Source organism: Oryctolagus cuniculus, chromosome 5 (assembly GCF_964237555.1).
Source record: "Oryctolagus cuniculus chromosome 5, mOryCun1.1, whole genome shotgun sequence".
NCBI classification, from domain to species: domain Eukaryota; kingdom Metazoa; phylum Chordata; class Mammalia; order Lagomorpha; family Leporidae; genus Oryctolagus; species Oryctolagus cuniculus.
In genome coordinates, this window is record NC_091436.1 from 37437910 (window position 1) to 37462051 (window position 24142).

At 37.0% G+C, this 24142-nt stretch overlaps 1 protein-coding gene across 1 annotated transcript in view; it reads left to right on the plus strand.

The window, feature by feature from the left end:
* The window catches only part of MED23 (mediator complex subunit 23), a gene marked incomplete in the record, with an annotated part of 51257 nt that overhangs the window by 16054 nt on the left and 11061 nt on the right, over window positions 1-24142 (plus strand). The window contains 11 exon segments of the mRNA XM_070074617.1: window positions 1233-1433; window positions 3566-3709; window positions 5523-5668; window positions 11507-11752; window positions 13105-13247; window positions 14839-15013; window positions 15644-15807; window positions 19872-19996; window positions 22029-22234; window positions 22320-22500; window positions 23780-23950. Of these exon segments, the coding sequence (XP_069930718.1) occupies window positions 1233-1433; window positions 3566-3709; window positions 5523-5668; window positions 11507-11752; window positions 13105-13247; window positions 14839-15013; window positions 15644-15807; window positions 19872-19996; window positions 22029-22234; window positions 22320-22500; window positions 23780-23950 (1902 nt within the window).

Sequence of the window (24142 nt, forward strand, 5' to 3'; positions counted from 1 at the left end):
TGGTGGTGTTACTATTGCTATTCGTAAACCTGTAATGTGGTTGAACTGTGATCATGGCATTGTGTCTTTGGAAAAAATAGGAAACAACCATCAATGCTTACCGTTTGGGATAAACGTCTGTTTTATTTGCATGCTTTAAGAAAGTGCAGCTATATTGGAGCTTTACAAGTTTGGAGCTGGCGAAGAGCATGCACAAGAGGGGATGCTATTCATGATGTTATGTTTATTTCCAAATTTGTCCCCATTTTGCACTTTTCCCTAAATTTGAAGAAATCATATCCCTTTTTCATGGCAAAAGACTGATAATCATATCTAAAGTTTAAAAGGGAAAGCATCTGTATTAGTAATTGTATTCATGAGAAAGGCTTCCAACTGCCTGCTACTAAGTCATGTAACATATTTATAAAGGGAATATGCAAATAGTTTAAAATATGGCTTAATATACTTTTGGTAAAAATATACATTTTAAATCACATTAAAAAGCACAAATCTTTTTGCCTCTAGAAAGGGAAGTTGCATTTTCATTTTAGTGTTTAAACTCAATCCTTTTTCTTGTTTTAGATTTTAAAATGGTCTAATTTAAAATTAAAGCTGCATTATGTTTGGCTTCCAAGAGGAAGGAGCAGAAGGTGACGCTGAGATCAATTTATTTTTCCAGATGACATTTCTATTTCAGTATCAGGATTAATACCACATATTGAAAAATAGATATTGAGTAACATGTTAGCTGTTTAGGTTTACTCCTGTATGCAAAGTTAGTGTAAAGTTGTATTGGTTACATTAAAATAAATGGATTCATGGTTTGCTTTATTTACTCTATCTCAGCTTTTTGATCCCTGGAAATTCAAGCTGTTCATCTTTTGAGTTAGACTGCAAGATTACCATAGATATCCCATTTCATATGCCTTTTAAAATGTTAACTTTTTTCAAGGATAAATAACAAAATTTTCTACCCTACTATGCCCTGTATCAGATGAAAGCAATGATGTCCATGGTGGAAATCAAAAATTAGTGAGAAGTCTATTTTGTGGATAACCTGAAAAAATGATTTTTGACCTGAAACTCATCCTCTATGATATAACGTGATGCAGCTTTAATAGACAGATCTAACCTTGAGTTCAACTTCATTCCATGCTTCTCAGCCTCTTGTTACAATTAATGCCCATTAACTGGTAACTTCTGAAACTAACCGGGAGGCTTTTGGAATACTGTATCTAATCTCTGCCCTACAGCACAAGCAGCGCTGCCCTGTGCTGGAGGACCAGTTGGTGGATCTGGTAGTTTATGCCATGGAGCGATCTGAAACCGAGGAGAAGTTTGACGATGGTGGGACGAGCCAGCTCCTGTGGCAGCATCTCTCCAGTCAGCTCATTTTCTTTGTGCTTTTCCAGTTTGCCAGTTTTCCGCATATGGTCCTTTCTCTGCATCAGAAGGTATGTAGTACTAAACCTGTAGGTCAGAGCAACTTGATCTCTTGATTACTATGTTTTAGAGAATATGAGTATTAGCTTTTGTGGTTTCTTAACTTTTCACTTTCTTGTCACTGTGAACTTGGATTCAGTCACTTGGTCTCTATTCATTGTGCGAGGGCTAGGGGATTCAAGATGAAAAGGCACTGCAGTACCCCCTTGAAGAGTAGGTCACTAGAGAAGATATATGTAGTATAAACAGTGATATTACGATGTGATAGCTGCCATAGTGGACACATATGTCCCTGCAGTGGGAATAAAAAGGAGTAGTCTCTACCAAAGATATCAGGTGTAGCTTTATCAATGAGACCTTTAATACTTGAAAGACAAATAGTAATTTGCCAAGAAGAAAAGATAGGAAAACAATTCCATAACAATAAGATCATCATTTGAAGTAGGATAGAAAGATACAAGAACTCGAGGAAGGGGAAATGTGGGCATTGTGGTACTATATTAAGCCACCTCTTGAGACACCCACATCCCATATCAGAGATCAATCCTGCCTCGGCTTCAGCTTCCAATTCAGTTTCCTGCTAATGTACCTGGGAACCAGCAGATGACGGCTCAAGTCCAGAGTGTATGCCAGCCATGTGGGAGGATGGATTTCTTGGTTCTTGGCTTCAGCTTTGCTCTCCCCCAGCTGTTGTAGCCAGTTGAGGAGTGAACCAGCAGATAGAAGATCGCACTTTGTCTTTTTCCCTTTCTCTCACTCTTTGCCTTTCAAATAAATAAATGTTTAAAAAAGTTGGAGGTAGAGGAATGTGGATGAGATCGGGAAGGCAAAGAAAGACATGAGAATTTCTATGGAGTCATGCATTTTAGTAGCTTTGCTTTTTCTTTTGGAAGCTATGTTGGAAGAAATGAAATTATCAGAAGCAAGTTGGTGGGAAGATGGTGATGTTAAGAGGAGACAAAACTAGAGGCCAGGACATGAATAAGGGAGGTATTGCAGTGACTAGATAAAAGATGCTGAAGGCCTAGAGGAGACATGAGTAGGACAGAGGAGAAGCCAGAGACCAGATTTGCTGAAGAGGTTGAATAGGACTTCGTAACTGACTGATACTGGAAGGAGTAGCAAGAAGCTAGGCTCTCTCGCTTTCTGTTTGTGTGATGAATGGAAAGTAGGACAATGACCCATAAAAGGGAAGAAATGTGGAAGAGTAAGTTGTGGGAAGTGTTCGCTTTAGTCATAAGGTTTCAGACATGTTGAGTGGAAATAAAATAAAATCTGTTATACTTACACCATCTCTATAGCATGGATTATTTGGGGGAATTATTTTCATATAAGTTGTTAAACATTCTTTTAACCACGGTGCTTCTACCACCACTGTATTAATTTCTGTTATTTACAGGAAACCAAGAAAAGTTTTATGATGAGGATTTTACATTTTTAAAAAATGCTATTGTTTAATAAAATATTCCTCATGTTCTGATGACATATTTTAATAATACCATATTAAACTTGATTCTCAGACACAGATGGTCCATTTAATTGTGTTCTAAAGCATAGTTGTGTTAGGAAACAGGAAAGAATTTATATATAATAAAAATAAAATATAATATCTAAATATAAAATTTATATATTATAAATATAAATATAAATAATAAATATAAATTATATATAGTATTAAAATAATTTAGCAAGTAGCTTTGTGTGGTGTCCTACAAGTGTCAAATTAGGTGCTTCCTAATAGCAGAAACTAGAGTTTCTCTTTAGAAATAAATAAATAGGTACCAGCATTGTGGTATAATGGGTAAACCACTGCCTGGGATGCCAGCATCCCATATGGCACTAGTTGGTGTCCCAGCTGCTCCACTTCAAATCCAGCTCCCTGCTAATGGCTTGGGAAAAGCAGCAGCAGATGACCCAAGTATTTGGGCCCCTGCCACCCATGTGGGAAACCTAAAAGAAGCTCTTGGCCCAGTCCTGGTGATTGTGGCCATCTAGGGAGTGAACCAGCAGATGGCAGATCTCTCTCTCTGTAACTCTGACTTTCAGATAAATACTTAAATAAATAACAAATAAGCAAACAAATTTCCTACCTCATTCTCTTTAAATAACCAGGAATACACCTGTATTTAAACATCTTTTGTAGTTAGCAGGGCGAGGACTGATTAAAGGCAGAGATCATCTGATGTGGGTACTCCTGCAGTTCATTTCTGGAAGTATTCAGAAAAATGCACTAGCTGATTTTCTCCCTGTCATGAAACTCTTCGATCTGCTGTATCCAGAAAAAGAAGTAAGTTTTACTGAGTACTTAACAATGTGATGAGTAAATTATGTTTGATTTACATTTAAGATTTTACTGTGATTTTGTGAGAATTTGACCAGCCATGATCATAGGATGGGCATTTAGTCGCTTTTGATATTAGTTCGCTCATATGTTTAGTGAAGAAATTGAGATAAATTATTTTTAAACTTTTTCCTAAATCACATTGAATATCTTGCTTAACAAGCTCCTCTACATTTTCAGGAGTTCTATGATTTTTAGAAGCACTAAATGTTATTTTAATCTGTGCCAATCATTGAATGGCTAGATAACAACACTATCTTGTTAATACCTCTTTTTTTGTTTGTTTCTAATTGAGTCTCAGTATGTCCCCTCATAAGATGTCTGAGTAAAATGTAATGTATTTTGATTGCCATTTTTTAGGAATATTTTATTATGAATAATTTCAGCACACACAAAAAGTAGAATAAACTCCTACGAACCTATCACCAAGAAATATTCTTATTTCATGTTTCTTATGTTTTTGTTGTTAATGATGAACAATTTTAAATCAAATTATAGACATCCATATCATCCATGTCAATATGTTTAATGTGGTTATTTAGGTTACATATTTCTCAGGTTTTTGTTTGTGAAAGTATATACAAGACTTAGAAATTCTATTTCTAGTATATTACAATAACATTTTCTAATATTAACTTTTAAGATTTAGATTTCATTTATATCAAAAGTATAATTTTTATATACGTCTAGTGACAGGACACTGAAGGAACAGACAGTTCTCCTACTGTGCCTTTAAGGTGTCACCAATTTGTAGTTTTAGTGTTAACTCTGCAAAAATATTTGTTGACACGTTTTACAATAAGGACAGACCAAAGTCAATACATCAGAGCTTCAAGAACTTTGGGGAGAGGTTCCATAGAAGCATATTTGGCTTGTTAATAAATGAACCAATTTTTATTGACTTATTTTCCCATAGAAAATGCTACTATTTACAGGAAACTTGACTACTGTCATAATTATGATAAAGGTACCGGGTATAGTGCCAGAAATGTTATGTAATAGTGAACATCTCTGACAAAATAATTTTCAGAAGTGATCATATGCTTATTTTTACCATTAAAGAAGGGCTGTTGAATTTAAAATTTTGGCCAGTCGGGATTGTAGATGATCAGTATATGGCACACTCTTGAATGAAACTGATTTTATCTTTGAGTGTCTTTATCAGTTTAAGTAATCTCTGAATCTTAAAATAAAACATGCTGCTATAACAAAATTAAAATATTGGATGTACCAGTTGTTTAACAACATCTTTATTGTAGAGCAGAAATTTATAAAACTGACATGTTGAATGTGAACAGATGTTTTTACAGGTTTGATTTGTTTATTAATAAAATTATTAAGGCTTTAGGGAAAGGTATACTTAATGTAAATGAATGGAATAAGCAACTAAGAGAGACTTAGGAATTGGCCTTTGATTTTTTAAAAATATTCTTACAAACTTTGTAAATCAAAATTATAAGTCTAAAAGATTTAAATTTAAAAATGATTTTAATTGAAGACTGCTTTTAATAGTAGGAAAATATAATTAAACACCTATGAATTTATGTTACTGTCTTTGCAAGTAAAAACATGCCGAATAAAACCTTTTGTAAGAGTTTCAAATTTTTATGGCTGTTAGGCCTTTTAATGTGGGTTGTTGAGTAGTCAAAGAGCCTTTGGTGCCAAATTGAAATGTAATTTTTAAAAAGAAATAGCAGAAAAGTATTATATAATATGTAATTCTTCCCTTTCTTATAATCTACAAATTTTTATTTTTCAGTGTATCCCAGTTCCTGATATTAACAAACCCCAGTCAACTCATGCCTTTGCTATGACTTGTATTTGGATTCACCTCAATAGAAAAGCCCAAAATGACAACTCTAAGCTGCAGATTCCAATACCTCATTCCCTAAGGCTTCATCATGAGTAAGTTCACAATTTTCTTGTTTAGTAAATGGTGGAGTAGGGTGAGGTAAACATTTAGCCTGGTGGTTACGATTTCCGAATCCCATATCATAGTGCCTAGATTAAACACCTAACACTGGTTCCAGCTCCTGACTTTAGCTTCCTGCTAATGCTGACCTTGGGAGGCAGCAGCGATGGTTTCCTGCCACCCACACTGGAGTCCTGGATTGAGTACCCAGTTGCTAGTTGCAGTCTGGGCCAATCCCAGCAGATATGAGCTCTTGCATTTCTCGCTTTCTCACTCTTTATTTCTTTCTCTCTGCCTCTAAAATAATCAAATGAAGTTGATTGTAGGCTATCATTGCTCTCAGTGTTTGTGTGAAATTTGTAAATTTCACTCCACACCCACTGGAGATCAGGATGAATATTTAATTTGTGTGTCATAACAGAAGAAATTAATCAGTGCCTGCCTTAGAAAACTAGATTAACTAATCCTGTTAGATGTATAGATTTGTTTTTAATTTTCAAGGCTGATCTTCATTTTTACATGTTACCATTTAAAGTTATTTTTTAAGGGGCCACCATTGTGTTACGGCAGGTTGAGCCACAGTTTGTGATACTGGCATTTCTTGTCAGAGTGCTGGGTTGAGTCCCAGCTGCTCCACTTATGATCCAGTTTCCTTCTAATGTCCCTGGGAAGACAGGGGAGGTTGGTTTAACTGCTTGGGCTTCTGTTGCTCATGTGGGAAACCAGAATGGAGTTTCTGGCTGCTGGCTTCAGCCTGACCCAGACCTGGCTGTTGCAGCCATTTGGGGAGTAAACCAATTGATGGAAGATCTCTCTGTCACTCTCCACCTCTCTCTGTCATTCTGACTTTCAAATAAAATAGATAAATAAATATTTAAGTTATTAATGTAATTGAAGAGTATTAACTTTTGTTAATATGAAGATGTTACCAGATTTCTCAAGTACTTGGGTTTGGAACACAGTCTGACTTGAGATAGCTTTCACTCTGTGGGCTGCCAGATGGCACTGATGGCATGATCTGGCTGGCATGCTCCCTTACGTCTCTGCCACACCTGTGATGATTCAAAGAGTCATCTTAAATCATCTTCTTAAATAGGACTGTACTTCAATTCAGGGTACTAGAAATAGCTAGGAACACCTTGAATTTCTGAGAAAGACTGTGTCATATCTTCATTGGAAACTATAGGGTAGTCAAACCTCATATTTCATTTGACTTTCATTTTATGAGACACGCCTTATCCATCTTTTCATATATCTTTTTTTTTTTAAAGATGTATTTACTTATTTATTTTTTTAAGATTTATTTACTGATTGGGAAGTCAGGAGAGGTCAGAGAGAGAAAAAGAGAGGTCTTCAATCTGCTGATTCACTTCCCAGTTGACTGTAAAAGCTGGAGCTGCGCTGATCCAAAGCCAGGAGCCAGGAGCCTCTTCCAGGTCTCCCACGTGGGCCATCTTCTACTGCTTTCCCAGGCCATAGCAGAGAGCTGAATCAGAAATTGAGCAGCCTGGACTCAAACCGGCGCCTATATGGGATGCCGGCACTGCAGGCGGTGGCTTTACCTGCTACACCATAGCGCCAGCCCCTTTCCATATATCTTTAATGAAGGCATATTGCTATGTTTAAGCCACAATAGGTGGGGACCTAGTTCATAGATTAGTGAGTTATTTCTTCATTCTTTAAGACTTAGCCTAATACAGCCTTATATAGGTAATATGTACTTACCAACTACTCTTTTTTTAACTTATAACTGACTTATATTTATCTTATAATTTTCTTTTGAAATGTTACCCAAATTTTTATGTGTATTTCTACTTTCCATTTCAAACAGAAACTGTAATAGTTATAGGAATAAAGATAGTAAATAGTTATATAAAGTTGAACTTTTAAAAAAATGTTTATTTTAATTTCTAGTTTTTAATAGATTTAATTAATGTGATCTGTAGTTATAGTTCCAAGAACATAATGTTATACCCTTCCTACCTTCCTTCCTCCCTGCCATTCTCTCCCTCCCTCCCTTTTTCTTTCTTCCTTTTTTTTTTCAGTTTTTGCGATAACATGTTTTAAAATTACATTACAGTAAAAAGGCTTAATACTAAACCAAATAAGAAGGTTAACAAGTAAAAAGCAAAAAGACTCTAGTTTAGTAGGAATATAGACACAGCTCTAAATAGTAGTTGAATGGAATAATGACCATTTAACCTGTATATAGTAAATTTTAAGTAATCACAGATCATTAAAACTATAGTAGTATAACACTCTTAGCCATTGTTTTGACAAAGTTACAAAAACAAAGTTTTACAAAACTAAATTTGCAGCAATACTTATATACCCAGACACAGACATTCTTTCTTTTTTTTTTAATTTTAGCTCCTGCATATAAGGGAGAACGTTTAGTATTTGTCTTTCTGAGTCCAGCTTATTTGACTCAATATGATATCCTCCAGTTGCATCCAATTTGCTGCAAATGGTAGAATTTCATTCTTTTTTGTACCTGAGTAATCTATTCTCCTAAGATATGGAACAAGGCAAGGATGTCCACTTTGACCACTCTTATTCAATATAATACTGGAAGTTTTTGCAAGGGCAGTTAGGAACAAACAAAGGGCATCAAAATTGGAAAAGAAGTCAAATTGTCTATATTTGCAGATGACATGATGTTGTTAATTGGAAAACCTAAATACTCTGCCAAAAAACTGTTAGAATTGGTAAACCAGTTCAGTAAAGTTGCAGGTTACAAAATAAATACACAAAACAGTATCTTTTTTGTATGCTAATGATGAACTCACAGAAGAGAATTCAAGAAAGAAATCCCATTCACAGTAGCCACAAAAAATATCAAATATTTAATAATAAATTTAACCAAAGAGGTAAAAGATCCCTACAATGAAAAATACCAAATGTTGAAAGAAGTCACCAAGGACATAAAAAAATTGGAAGATATTCCTTGCCCATCAGTTGGAAGACTCAACATTATTAAAATGTCTTACTGGGGCTGGTGCTGTGGTATAGTGGGTAAAGCCACTGCCTGCAGTGCTGGCATCCCAGTCAGGCACTAGTTTGAGTCCTGGCTGCTTCACTTCCAATCCATCTCTCTGCTATGGCCTAGGAAAGCGGTAGAAGATGACCCACGTCCTTGGGCTCTTGCATCCATGTGGGATACTCAGAAGAAGCTCCTGGCTCCTGGCTTTGCATCGGCCTGGTTCTGGTCGTTGTGGGGAGTAAACCAATGGATGGAAGACCTTTCTGTCTGTCTCTGCCTCTGCCTCTCTGTAACTCTGCCTTTCAAATAAATAAATACATCTTTAAAGAAAAAAAGCATGTATTTATACATATATATAAATAATATATATACATACATATATATATTTTAAAATCTTGCTATCCAAAGCAATCTACAAATTCAGTTCACTTCCTATCAAAATACCAATGACATTCTTTACAGAACCAGAGAAAGCAATCCTGAAGTTCATATGGAATGACAAAAGACTTAGAAGAGTCAAAGAGACCCGATACAAGAAAAATCAAGCTAAAAGGATCACAATACCTGATTTCAAAGCATACTACTAAGCTTTAGTAAATAAAACATCATGGTACTGTCATAAAAACAGATAGGCAGATTAATGAAACAGAATAGAGAGCCCAGAAATTTTTGACAAAACTGCTCAGACCGTACAGTGAAGTAAGGATGATCTCATCAACAGTGGTGCTGGCAACACTGGATGTATATATGTAGAAAAGTGAAATTAGATATATGCCTCTCACCATATAAAAAAAACCAACTCAAGATGGGTCAGAGACCTAAATTGAAGACCTGAGACTATGAAGCTACTGGAAGAAAATGTAGAGGAAACACTCCAAGACTTTGGTGTAGGGGATGACTTCTTGGATAAGACCCCCAGAGCACTGGCAACAAAAGAGAAACTAAAGAAATAGGACTATATGAAGCTCAGAAGTTTTTGCATAGCAAAGGAAATGATAACAGAGTGAAGAGATATTCAATAGATTAGGAAAAAATATTTGAAAACTACCTCTCCTACAAAGAATCAATCTCCCAAATATTAGCAACTAAAAAAAACTCAACAACAAAAATCAACCAATCCAGGTGAGGAATGGGCAAAGGACTTCAGTAGACGGTTTTCAAAAGAAGAAATACAAATGGCCAACAAATACATGAAAGAATGTTCAGCATCATTAGCCATCAGGAAAATGCAAGTCAAAACCACGATGAGATATCACCTTACCCCTTTCATAATAGCTAAAATCCAAAACATAAATGCTGGTGAGGATAGGGACAAAGTAGTGGGAATGCAAACTAGTGTAGCTACTGTGGGAAACAAGGTGGAGATTTCTTAAAACCTAGAAATAGACTTGCCACATGATCTAGCAGTCCACTCACTATTAGGTATATACCTAAAAGACTTGAACACAATGTATTAGAGATACCTGCACCACCATGATTATAGCAGCACTGCTCACGGTAGCCAAAATTTGGAATCCACCAAGGTGTCCATCATCATATGAATGGAAAAAGAAAATGTGTACTTACACAATGGAATATTATTCAACTATAAAAAAGAGTGAAATTCTACCATTTACAGCAAAATGGATACAACTGCAGGACAAAATGTTGAGTGAAAAGCCAGGCTCAGGAAGACAAATAGCACATATTCTCCCTTACATATGGGAACTAAAATTTGGGGGGGTGGGGAACCAAGAAGAAATGTCTGTGGGTATTAGTATTCAGTAAATATGGTTTTGTAAAACCTTGTATTATACCTTTGTCAAACCAATAATTAAGAATGTTATACTGGGGCCAGTGCTGTGGCATATCAGGTTAAGCCACAGTCTGCATTGCCAGCATCCCATATGGGCACAGATTCTAGTCCCAGCTGCTCTAATTCCTATCCAACTCCTTGCTGATGTGCCTGAGAAAACAGCAGAGGATGGCCCAAGTGCTTGGGGACCTGCTCCTGTGTGGGAGACCCAGATGAAGCTACTGGCTCCTGGCTTCAGCTTGGCCCAGCCCTGGTTGTTGTAGCCACTTGGGAAGTGAACCAGCAGTTGCAGGATTTCATTCTCTCTCTGTAATTCTGACTATTGAATACAAAAGTAAATCTTTAGGAAAAAAAAAAAAAGAGTGTTATATAGTTTTAATGATCTGTGATTACTTTAAAATTTACTTTATTTGGGTGAAATGGTCATTTTTCCATTCAATTATTGTTTATAGCTGTTGTCTGTATTCCCACTAAACTAGGGATTTTTTTGCTTTTTACTTGGGAAGCATTAAGCCCTTTTACTGTGATGCGGATTTAAAATATGTTATCTTAAAAAAAAAAAGGAGGGAGGATGGGAGGAAGAGAAGAGGAGGGAAAAAAGGAATATTTTTATGTTTGTAGAATTGTATCTACATACTACATTGAATCTGTTAAAAACTAAAAACAAAAATTTATTTTAAAAATCAAATATTTAAAAATAATTTTAGCCAAAGAAGTGAAAGATATCTACAATGAAAAGTATCAAATATTGATGAAAGAAATCATCAAGGATACAAAAAAATTGGAAAGATATTCTTTGCTCATGAATCAGAAGAATCAATGTCATTAAAATGTTATACTGCCTAAAACAATTTACAGATTCAGTGCAATCCCTATCAAAATACCCATGGCATTCTTTACAGAGTTAGAAAAAAACCCTAAAATTCATATGGAATCACAAAAGACCCCAAATAGCCAAAGCAATCCTGAGCAAGAAAAAAACTTTTTTTTATAAGAAGGAAGTTAACTTTATGGAAATTTTTAATAATTTTTTAATGGGATCTGAATTTTTAGGTTTCTACAGCAGAGTCTGAGAAATAAAAGTTTACAGATGAATGACTATAAAATTGCCCTATTATGTAATGCATACTCTACAAATTCAGAATGTTTTACACTACCTATGGGAGCTCTGGTAGAAACTATTTATGGAAATGGAATTATGAGGATACCTCTCCCTGGAACCAGCTGTTTGGCTTCAGGATCTATTACTCCATTGCCAATGAACCTCTTGGATTCACTAACAGTTCATGCCAAAATGAGGTATGTTCTTTAATTTATTTGCTCATAACAGCAAGTTGATCTCAGTATAGTGTAAATTTTGATTTCCTTATTATATATGCATTTTACGGTCCGTAGTATTTTATGAGGCTAATGAAATGTATTCTTACAAAAATGAATGTTATTTATTATAAAAATTCTAAAATAAAACAAATAAACTTAAAACCAATGTCATAATGCTTTCATGAGGAATCAGCATTGAAAAGTGTTCTTCTGTTTATTTTTCTGTCATTTAATAAATGAATGTTTGTGTTTTTTAAGACAAAAACAAGCACATCCTGAAATACTGCTTTATAATCACCTTTCTCCCATGATATTCAAACATCTTTTCAGATCTAGTGTTCTTCAAAAGCATTTTTTAATTGCCATAAAGGTTTTTGTGTGACTATATATGATTTTTCAGTTCCACGTTGTTTACACTGAAGGTTATTTGCAGTGTTCTAGCGTTAGAAAGATGGCCGTGAAGACTCTTCTTCATGTCTGTCTTTGTACTCATCCATAATGAGATTTTCATTAATTTGTTGCAAGTAGAGTTGCTGAGTCTAGGGATCTGAACAAGACTTTTACTTTATTGATTACATACAGGAACATGTTTAGAATTGATGCAGTAGTTTCTGCAAAATAGAAAAGGCTCTGTTGGTGGTTCTACAATTTCAAGTGCCCTTAGGAGCAACTGAGAATACAGATGAGCAAAGCCTAGCACAAAGTGATGTTAGTGCTTTTAGAGGGGTGTGTGTGTGTGTGTGTAGAGGTGTAGAGGTGTACAGGGACTGAGGCCACTATCATCTCAGGTAAAACACTGTAGGCCAAAACAATGTATCTGTGTCTCCAGCTGGAGCATCAGTAGAAAAACCAAGCTCTTTTTCAAATGGTAAACATTGTAATAGAATTAGATGTGTGCTTCACCTGCATGTGTGACAAATTTGAACAGAGTCCTGTTAGAACCTAGCCTTTGAGATTTAGCAGTGATTTATTAAGCAATTCTATGGCAAAAGTTACATAATTTCTCTCTTATTTGTTACATAATTTCTCTCTTATTTAGTACATGTAATTATTACATCTTTCGAGTTTATTCTTGTATGAGTTGTACTCAAAGTTTGCTTTTCCATGAGCAGAGGGATTCAGGTGCATATTAAAAACACTATGGAATTCAGGATTCGTCTGTGGTTCTAGTTTGTGCATCATTTCCAAGTGTCCTGTACAACTTACGTGTAGTAAATGAAACAGTGCCCTAAGTTCAGATATATACTAAGTCACAGATAAGTAGAGTAACTCCTGTATTTGTGTTTAAAATGATGTATTTTAATTTTCTTCCCTTTTTTATTCCTCCACAGCCTTATTCATAGCATTGCAACAAGGGTTATAAAACTTGCTCATGCAAAGTCCAGTGTGGCTTTGGCTCCAGCTCTAGTGGAAACGTACAGTCGTTTACTGGTCTATATGGAAATAGAGTCTTTGGGCATCAAAGGATTTATCAGTAAGAGGACTTTCTGATGTTTGTAACCATTAACCCACTCACTAGTTCAGCAGACACTCTTCTGGGTGCTGGCGACATGGCAGTGAACAAGTCATTGCCATCCTGGACCTTTCCTACAAGTGAGGGATAAGACAATAAAGCAAGTAGATCAAACACTGAGGGTGTCAGGTGAAACAGACAAAAGAGAAAAATAAAGCAAAAGGGAGGGTTGGGAAGTGTAGGGTCAGGGGAATGAACTGTATTTTTTTTTTTTCATTTGTTTGATAGGTAGAGTTATAGACAGTGAGAGAGAGACAAAAAGAAAGGTCTTCCTTCTGTTGGTTCACTCTCCAAATGGCCGCTACGGCTGGCGCTGCGCCAATCTGAAGCCAGGAGCCAGAGGGTTCCTCCTGGTCTCCCATGCAGGTGCAGGGCCCAAGGACCTGGGCCATCCTCCACTGCCCTCCCGGACCACAGCAGAGAGCTGGACTGGAATAAGAACGACCGGGACTAGAACCCGGCGCCCATATGGGACGCCAACACCACAGGCAGAGGATTAACCAAATGAGCCACAGCGCAGACCCCGAACTGTATTATTATTATATATATATATTTTTTTTTTGACAGGCAGAGTTAGACAGTGAGAGAAAGAGAGAGTCAGAGAGAAAGGTCTTCCTTTTTCCGTTGGTTCATCCCCCAAGTGGCTGCTACGGCTGGTGCTGCGCCAATCTGAAGCCAGGAGCCAGATGGTTCCTCCTGGTCTCTCATGCGGGTGCAGGGCCAAGGACCTGGGCCATCCTCCACTGCACTCCCGGGCCACAGCAGAAAGCTGGACCGGAAGAGGAGCAACTGGGACAGAATCCGGCACCCCAACCGGGACTAGAACCCAGGGTGCTGGCGCCGCAGGTGGAGGATTACTCTAGTGAGCCGCAGTGCCGGCTTGAACTGTATTTTTAAATACAGTGATAAGTAAAGGGAGCTTATAAGCAAGTTAGAGCCTTGGTCTACATTCTCATACAAATAGTTTCTCCTCTAAGGGAGCAATCCTATCCTCTGGCAGAACTTTGGCTGGCTGGAAACAAAATTTTCCTACACTGGGCTATTATGGTAATTCTGATAGTGTGATTTCATAATAATACACTGTAATTTTAATTTTAGCCACAATAATTCTTCTTTCCAGATAACTTAAAGCTGATAATTCCAGATAATTTAAAGCTCCCTTTCTTGGGAGGAGGGAGGAAATAAGGGTAGATGTACTACAATTTTGGGATTTTTTTTTTGTTTTTTTTGGTTTTTTTTGTTTTTTGTATTGAAGAGTGAACCTTGTACTTTAGAAGTTGGAAACATTAGCTTTCTAAAAGTAATTTAATAAATAAAAGTGAAAAAGTTTACAGTTAGGTTATAGTAATTCCAGAGGGAAGAAAGCAAATTTGCTATTATAACTGGAATATGGGTTTTTTCCCTTATAATTAAAAAAAATTTGGAAAATATGTGTGTATACATGTGTGTGTGTGTTTTCACAGCTGAACCTTTACATTTTAGTGTGACTTTCTTCAAATATGTCTTAATGAGTAGCTTTTAGTAACTGCTACCTTAAATTATCTTCCTCCAGGTCAGCTTCTGCCGACGGTGTTCAAGTCCCACGCCTGGGGAATCTTACACACACTTCTTGAGATGTTCAGCTACCGGATGCACCACATTCAGCCTCATTACAGAGTTCAGCTCCTGAGTCATCTTCATACTTTGGCTGCAGTTCCACAAACAAACCTGAACCAGCTGCATCTTTGGTGAGCTTATTAAAGGCTGTTTTCCCTTAAGATTTATTAAAACACTGGAGGTGGGAAACTTGATCCTTTATGGTTTTTTCTTGTTGTTGTTGTTCGTTTGCCAAGAAACTTCTCAGCTTCTGAACAATTTTATTTACTGTATAGGAGTGGAATCCAGTTTTTTAAATAGAAACCAACTGGGATAGATGAGTGCTTGCTTTAGAGTCCTTGGACTCACAGTTTCTACTTCCAAGACCTTTATTCTTTATTCTAACTTAACCCTTTAGAATGCCAGATTTAAATATACTTTAGATCATGAGTAAAATATGTCATTTTAATTTTGGTATAAGTGAAAATATATTTCAGATAGGAAAAATGTAAATTTTGAAATACTGAATGTCTAGGGAAATATTTTAGTTCTACAGATTAAAGCTAGCATTTGCAAATGTGTAAAAAAGTTTTCATCTATAAACTTTTGACACCTCAGATTTTTTTTAAAAACAAATTATGCAACACTCATCCTCTCAGGAAAAAAGTTGCTTTTTTAAAATCAAAGATGAGAAGTTTATGTTTTTCCATTGTAATTAAATGGAATGAGATATATTTTATATGTGACTTTTTCATGTTTCCTTTTGTTCTTCCTCTTTTCAGTGTTGAGAGCACTGCACTCAGGCTTATCACAGCATTAGGTAGCTCCGAGGTACAGCCACAGTTTACTCGCTTCCTGAGTGACCCCAAAACAGTGCTGTCAGCAGAATCTGAAGAACTGAACCGAGCCTTGATATTGACCTTAGCTAGAGCAACTCATGTAACAGGTACAGTGAGTATTGGGTCACAAAAAACAAAAAAAAAATGAATTAGAGTGTGCTCTGATTCTACTGATTACGATGGGGATAACATAGTAAAAAGATACTTTTCCATTTGTTAAGAAAAAAGCAGTTGTGGTTTTGTTATCTTCACTATTCAGTCATTAATGGAAGTTGTTTCGTGTAAGCATTATTCTAACTGGGTTGGGCAGTGATTCTCAGCCATCTTAAATAATTTGTAAATAGTGGTTTTTAAGATTTTTGGTTTCAGAACTGTTTTATAACCTTGAAAAAAAAAAATGAAGAGGTAAGTGTTTAGCTTGGTGATTAAGTTGCCATTTGGCACACCTGAAATCCATATCACTGTTCTTGGGTCTGAGTCCCGTCTTCACTTCCGATTCCAGTTTCTTGCTAATATACACCCTAGAAGGCAGCAGGTGATGGCTCAAGTACTTGGGTCCCAGCTATCCATGTGGGACTTCCAGCTTCTGCCTGACACAGGCCCAGCCATTGTGGGCATTTGAGGAGTGAACCAGCAAATGGGAGCTTTTTCTTTCTCTCTCAAAAATAAATATAATAATTACTATTTTAAAAGTTGGAATTTCCAGAGTTTATGGTTATGTGGACTATACCCGTGAACATTTACTCTACTACTTATTAAAATGGAGAAGTTTTAAAATGTTTATTAATTCATTTAAAATATCAGTAAGCTCATTACATATAATAGATATCATGTTTTTTGGAAAAAGTGTATTTTCTAAAACAAGATTTAATAAAAAGTGCCACTGTTTTCCTTTTTGCATTTCTTGAAAGGAAAATAATTGGATTTTCATATCTGGTTCTACATTTAATCTCTTGCAATATGTTGTTGTTTTAGTTGAAGTAAATAAAGAAAATATTGAGTTGGAAAAGGGAAAAGTATTTCCATAACCTTCTCAGATAATTGTAAATATTTGATATCACACCAAAATTAGACAAGTGATGGTTCCTTAAATGTTATCTGCATTGTAGAACACAAACACTATTAATGAACTTTTTGTACTTTTGTTGTATTACAGTTCATTCATCTGTTTTGTATGTTTAATGGATTTTTTCATCCATATATATTTTGTAACATTATAATTTGATCATTTAGAAATCATTAGTTCAGTGAGTAATTTAGATCTAGCAAATGTTGACACGTTTCATTACACAGCATCAGAAAACTGTACTTGTTAACAGCCCTACAGACTCCATTAGAAAAATCTTCAAGTTTTGAAAAGCTACCGTAGTCATGATACAAGTTTTCCTAAATTCTAATTTTCACTGGAAAGATCATCATATTATTCATAAAAAATACTTTCATTTGCTTTACTAGAAGTAACAGGCTCACTTTGTTAATTTTCTTTTTTTTTTTTTTTTTTTTTTTTTTTGACAGGCAGAGTGGACAGTGAGAGAGAGAGAGACAGAGAGAAAGGTCTTCCTTTGCCGTTGGTTCACCCTCCAATGGCCGCCGCTGCAGCCGGCGCACCGCGCTGATCCTGGCAGGAGCCAGGAGCCAGGTGCTTTTCCTGGTCTCCCATGGGGTGCAGGGCCCAAGCACCTGGGCCATCCTCCACTGCACTCCCTGGCCATAGCAGAGAGCTGGCCTGGAAGAGGGGCAACCGGGACAGAATCCGGCGCCCCAACCGGGACTAGAACCCGGTGTGCCGGCGCCGCAAGGTGGAGGATTAGCCTATTGAGCCACGGCGCCGGCTTCACTTTGTTAATTTTCAATAAAAATGTCCACCAAGTACCCAAATCTGAATAATTGTAGTTTTATGTCAAATTTCTTTAATGTAAAATTAAATTTAATGACAAAAAGCAGCTAACTTAACAGTCACACAGGTGCTTTTCCTCAAGACTCAGCATACTTTTTGTTATTGTTAATGATTTATGAGTATTTGAACAGGAAAGAGAGAAAAATAAATTGTCACTCTTCTGGTTCACTCCCAAATTGCTATAACAGCCAGACCTACTGAAGCAGAAACCAAATACTTGGGCCATCTTTCACTGCTTTCCCAGATGCATATAGCAGGGAGCTGTATTAGAAGTAAAGTAGCCTAAACTTAAACTTAACATGTTCCCAATATGGGATGCCTGATGCTGGTGTCACAAGACAGCAAGTCCCTTCCTCATAATTTAGAACCCTTTTGAATGCTTCTCTTTTGGTCACATAGAATGTTAAAAATAGATTATACACAGGGGCTGTGTAATAGATTATGTCGCCGCCTGTAGTGCCCATCCCATATGGAAGCGGTTCTGATCCAGCTCCCTGCTAACGCTCCTGGGAAAGCAGCAGAAGATGGGCCAAATGCTTGGGCCCCTTTACCCATGTGGAAGACCTGGGAGAAGCTCCTGGCTCCAGGCTTCAGCCTGCCCAGCCTTGGCTGTTGCGGCCATTTTGGGAGTGAACCACTAGGTGGAAGATTTCTTTCTAACTCTTCCTTCTAAATAAATAAGATAAAGTTTTAAAAAGAGAATTGTGCATTTCTGTAAAAAAATAGATTGTACTCAAGGACTGACATTTAATAATTTTTGCTGCTACATCAAGATATTCATTAAAGGACACTGGCACTTTTTTTTTTTTTTTTCTCACTGAGAGTGTTTGGTGAAGGAAACAATGACTGTTACTATAGTCTGGTTCCACTATTTGATTCACACTAAGTGCCAGCAGCTTTACCACCATTGCCTTTGCACTATTAGTGGCCATTCAACACAGTAAAAAGAGGCAACAGCAGTATCTTGATATCATTATTTATGTAGTTTTGACCTTATCAAATCTGTGAGAGAATATTGGGGACTCCCGGAGATCTGTAGATCATAGTTAAAGAACTGTTTTTTTTTTTTTTTTAAGAAAAAGGTATTGAATATAACAATCCCAAATTATTTTTTTAAAGATTGATTTTATTTATTTGAAAGAGTTACAGAGAGAGGTAGAGACAGAGAGTTCTTCCATCCGCTGGTTCACTCTCCAGATGGCCACAATGGCCGGAGCTATGCCAATCCGAAGCCGGGAGCCAGGAGCTTCTTCTGGATCTCCCACATGGGTGCAGGGGCCCAAGGACTTGGGCCATTTCTGCTGCTTTCCCAGGCCATAGCAGAGAGCTGGGTCAGAAGAGGAACTGCCGGGACTAGAACCAGCACCCATATTGGGATGCTGGCGCTTCAGGCCAGGGCTTTAACTCGCTGTGCCACAGCACTGGCCCCAACAATCTCAAATATATATATTTTTTTTTTTTTTTTTTTTTTTTGACAGGCAGAGTGGACAGTGAGAGAGAGAGACAGAGAGAAAGGTCTTCCTTTGCCGTTGGTTCACCCTCCAATGGCTGCCGGCTGGCGCGCTGCGGCCGGCGCACCGCGCTGATCCGATGGCAGGAGCCAGGAGCCAGGTGCTTTTCCTGGTCTCCCATGGGGTGCAGGGCCCAAGCACCTGGGCCATCCTCCACTGCACTCCCTGGCCACAGCAGAGGGCTGGCCTGGAAGAGGGGCAACCGGGACAGAATCCGGCGCCCCAACCGGGACTAGAACCCGGTGTGCCGGCGCTGCTAGGCGGAGGATTAGCCTATTGAGCCGCGGCGCCAGCCAAATATATTTAAATAAACTATGTAAATAATGTTGTTTTTCGTAAGTAAATCTCTTTGATTTAAAGATTTGTACTTATAGTGTATAGTTTCTTCAGTCATTAAAAAAAGACATTAATTCCTTTTCCTCTGACTCAATAAAGTACTAGTAAATCATTGTCAGAGTGAACTAAAGGAGCAGTTTGGTGGGCTTATGTATTGTCGTGTCATTGGTGTTCTGTCATCTGAATCAAAAGAGACGGAGAAAAAAAGGGAGACAACAGATTTCTTCTGTCTTTTTATTCTTTATGCTTATATTTACTAATATAATGTAAATCACTCAAACTGAGAAAATTTAGGCATAAGCTGAATATGACTAATAGATACATAATGAATACACTTTATAGTGAAATCTTTTAGCATACTTAATTGTGACTTTATAATATGGGCTGTGGAATTGATCATATCTGGGTCACATCTGTTTGTTTTTAGATTTTTTTACAGGCTCTGACTCAATTCAGGGAACGTGGTGTAAAGACATTCTTCAGACCATCATGAGTTTTACTCCTCATAATTGGGCTTCACACACCCTTAGCTGTTTTCCAGGCCCACTGCAGGTAATGTAGTCTTGAGTTACTTACTGAATTCGTGTGAAATTCTTCTTGTTCATGGTGTTATTCCATTAAGTCTTGGCAACATCTGAGGAAAATTAGCTTTTATGTCTCCTCAAAAATTTTAATTATGATTATTTCATTTTAGCAGTTAACAGTTTTAGAATCTCATGAAAAATTAACATATTATCTGGAAGATTCTCTCTCATAGAAGTGAAATGAGAGAAATAATTTAAAGGAACTTGAGAGTGCACATACACTACACTTAACTGAATTAAAAAAAAAATCATACAGAAAAGCTTTAAACCTGGCTTTTACTATAAGAAGAAAGGCAAACCTCATTTGTCTTCTGCTTTTTGGAGAAAATTTAAGACATTAACATTCATTTTTCCTCTTAGTAGAATTAAAATGGTTGTCAAACTTTTCAAAATCATTTGGAAGGCTTGCTAAGCTGCAGATTCCTTTTTTTTCTTTTATGTTTTTAAAAATTTTATTTAAACTATACAAGTTTCATGTATTTCACATATACAAATTGAGGAACATCCAACACTCCCTCCCGCCCCATGCTCCAACCCTTCTTCCTCTTCCCTCTCCTGTTCCCACTCTTAATGTTTACAAAGATCTATTTTCAGTGTATTTTATACTCATACGGTTAATCTTACACTAAATAAAGCGTTCAAAAGATAGTATGAAGAAAAAAATTGTTCTTCAATAGTAGAGACAAGGGCTGTAAGCAATCAATGAATCTCAGAATGTCCATTTCACTCCAATACATTGCATTTCAGGTATTCTGTTATTACCCCAAATCAGGGAAAACATATGATCTCTCTTTTAGGTACCGGCTTATTTCATTAAGTGTGAAGCTTTCCAGTTGCATCCATTTTTGTTGTTGCAAAATATAGGAATTCATTTGTTTTTACAGCTGAGTAGTACTCCATAGTGTATATATACCATAATTTCTTTATTTAGTCATCAGTGGATATCTGAGATATTCGTTATCTTAGTTATTGTGAATTGAGCTGCAGTAAACATGGGGGTGCAGATATTCTTTCGTATGCTGATTTCTTTTGATTTGAGTAAATTTCCAGGATGGCTGAATCATATGGTAGCTCTATATTCAGATTTCTGAGGTATCTCCATATTGTCTTTCACAGTATGGCTGGACCAGTTTACATTCCCACCAACAGTGGATTAGGGTACCTTTTTCCCTGCATCCTCACCAACACTTGTTTTTTGATTTCTGTATGAGATTCAGTACATCTGGGATAGGGCCTGAGAATTTCTTTCAAGACCCATTTGATGCCAATACTGTTGATTTGGGGCTCACAATCTGAGAACCTCCTGGGCTAGAGAAATGGATTTTCCTTATAGAGACAACTGAAATTCCTAACCAAATGGTAAATTAATTTTTTCCTTTTTGTTTTTTTCCTCTCTAAAATTAGTAAATGTGTTAAAAGATAATTGAAGAAGCATTGAATTCAGGCTTGCTTGGAATTTCTCTTTAATCTGGAAAAGGGGGTGCCGGGGCAGTAGCATAGTTGGTTAAGCTGCTGCCTGCAAGGCGAACATCCCATGTGGGTGCTAGTTCGTGTCCTGGCTGCTCCACTTCCAATCCAGCTCCCTACTAATGACCTGTGAAAAGCAGCGGAAGTTGGACCAAGTGTTTGGGCCTATGCCACCCACGTGGGAAACCTGGATGAGGCTCCTGGCTCCTGGCTTTGGCATTACCCAGCCTTGGCTGTTGCGACCATCTAAGGGCTGAATCAGCTGATGGAAGATCTCTCTCCCTCTCCCTTTCTCTGTCACCGTGCCTTTAAAATAAATAAATCTTTTTAAAAAAAAAATCTGAAAGAAGAATCTTGGAAATGATCTAGTCAAATCTACAGATTTTGCAGATATAGAAATTCAGGTTTACTGAGTTTGTTGAGGTTACCTACAATATATTATATAAGAATTAATTCTAGAACTGTTTTTTAATTCCATAATCAATGCTGTTTTTACTGCAACCAATGAAATAAACTTCTGGTCTTCCTTTTAGGCATTCTTCAAACAAAACAATGTACCTCAGGAAAGCCGTTTTAATTTGAAAAAAAATGTAGAAGAGGAATATAGGAAGTGGAAGTCCATGTCTAATGAAAATGAGATCATTACCCACTTTCCTGTGCAAGGTTCTCCTCCTCTTTTCCTTTGTCTTCTTTGGAAAATGCTTTTGGAAACAGATCATATCAATCAGATTGGCTATAGGTAAGCCAAAAAACTGGATTTGCATTCCATTTAAACATTATGTCCATACAGTAGTAGAGTTTATTATTTACTTTCTACCTTCCAGAGTATTAGAGAGAATTGGTGCCAGGGCCTTGGTAGCCCATGTGAGAACATTTGCAGATTTCTTGGTATATGAGTTCTCTACATCAGCAGGGGGCCAACAACTCAATAAATGCATTGAAATTCTTAATGACATGGTATGGAAGTACAACATTGTTACATTGGACAGATTAATTCTCTGCCTGGTAAGAATAAATATAGTTCTAAGCTTCTTTATTTTGTTTGGGTCAAAATGTATGACTGATAAATCTTGTACTGATCTACTCTGTATTGCTTCATCAAAGCAATTTATTCTTTATGCTATAGTCAAGCTTTGCTTTCATTTCCCTGGGGAGCTATAAATTCTACAACTTCTTCATTCATTCATTAAGTATGTGTTGAGTATCTACTATGTCCCATGGACAGAAGTATAGAAATAAATAAAACAGAAGGCCCTAGCCTTGTGATACACTAAAAATTTGTTCAGTGAGACCCTGAGTTGATTCTCAAAGTTCTATTAGAAGCAGGAAGAAGTAAAAAGTGACTGAATTTCTTTGCAGAACATTAATATAGCCATTTCTGTACATTTTTGTAGCCACAGCTGTAACTGAAATGTTCTTCATAGCCATTCAAGATCCCCCAAATGTTTTTCTTCATGACTTTGATGGCTATTTTAGTCAAAATTTCAAGACAATAAAACACGCTGGAAAATGCTTTATTTTTAAAAATTCTCTGGTGGTGAATTTGTGATAGCTTAGTTGTTAACATTAACCTCGTAGTTATGGAGTACACATATAAAGGTAGTTATAGTAGAGGAAGTGAAGTAAGTTTCACAATACGTAAAATAAAAGGGCAAGAGAAATATAGGGAAACTATAGGCCGGTGCCGCAGCTCACTAGGCTAATCCAGGAGCCAGCACCCTGGGTTTTAGTCCCAGTTGGGGCGCCGGATTCTGTCCTGGTTGCTCCTCTTCCAGTCCAGCTCTCTGCTGTGGCCCGGGAGTGCAGTGGAGGATGGCCCAAGTGCTTGGGCCCTGTACCTACATGGGAGACCAGGAGGAAGCACCTGGCTCCTGGCCATTGGGGGGTGAACCAACGGAAGGAAGACCTTTCTCTCAGTCTCTCTCTCTCACTAACTCTGCCTGTCCAAAAAAAAAAAAAAAAAAAAAAAGGAAATATAGGGAAACTATAGCCTGGAAACAATGTGAGATCACTTCTGCCCAGGAGGGAGGTAATGAAGGATAAATTAAATTTTGAAAGGTAAAGGTGGATATTCCTGGCAGAAAGGAGTGGTGATCCAAAAATAGGCAAAAGCTAGTCGGATATGTTTGGGGCATGTTGAATAATCAATTTGGGATAGACTATCCATCGAAGGAAATTCTGATGATAGCGAGACTTTTCTCTATTAATATTTAGACTGTAAGTCACAGAGCCATGCTTATGTAGAGGTGGGAAATTTTCATATAATTTTTTTTCTTCTCCAAAGGCCATGCGTAGTCATGAAGGAAATGAAGCCCAGGTTTGTTATTTCATAATTCAGTTGCTGTTACTCAAACCAAATGATTTCAGAAATCGAGTAAGTGACTTTGTGAAGGAAAACTCCCCAGAGCACTGGCTGCAGAATGACTGGCACACCAAGCACATGAATTATCACAAGGTACTCATTCTAATTTGTCCTTCAAATAGCTTTTTAAAGCCCACATTGGTATTTGACTGATTTGACTGTTTTCTCTCTTGTATATGCAGGGGCTTCAAAAAGTTCATGGATAAAAACAATTAAAACAGATTTCTTTTGGTGCAAATAAATTTTGAAGTCCATGCATATTGTTTCAAAATGTGTAATTTCCAC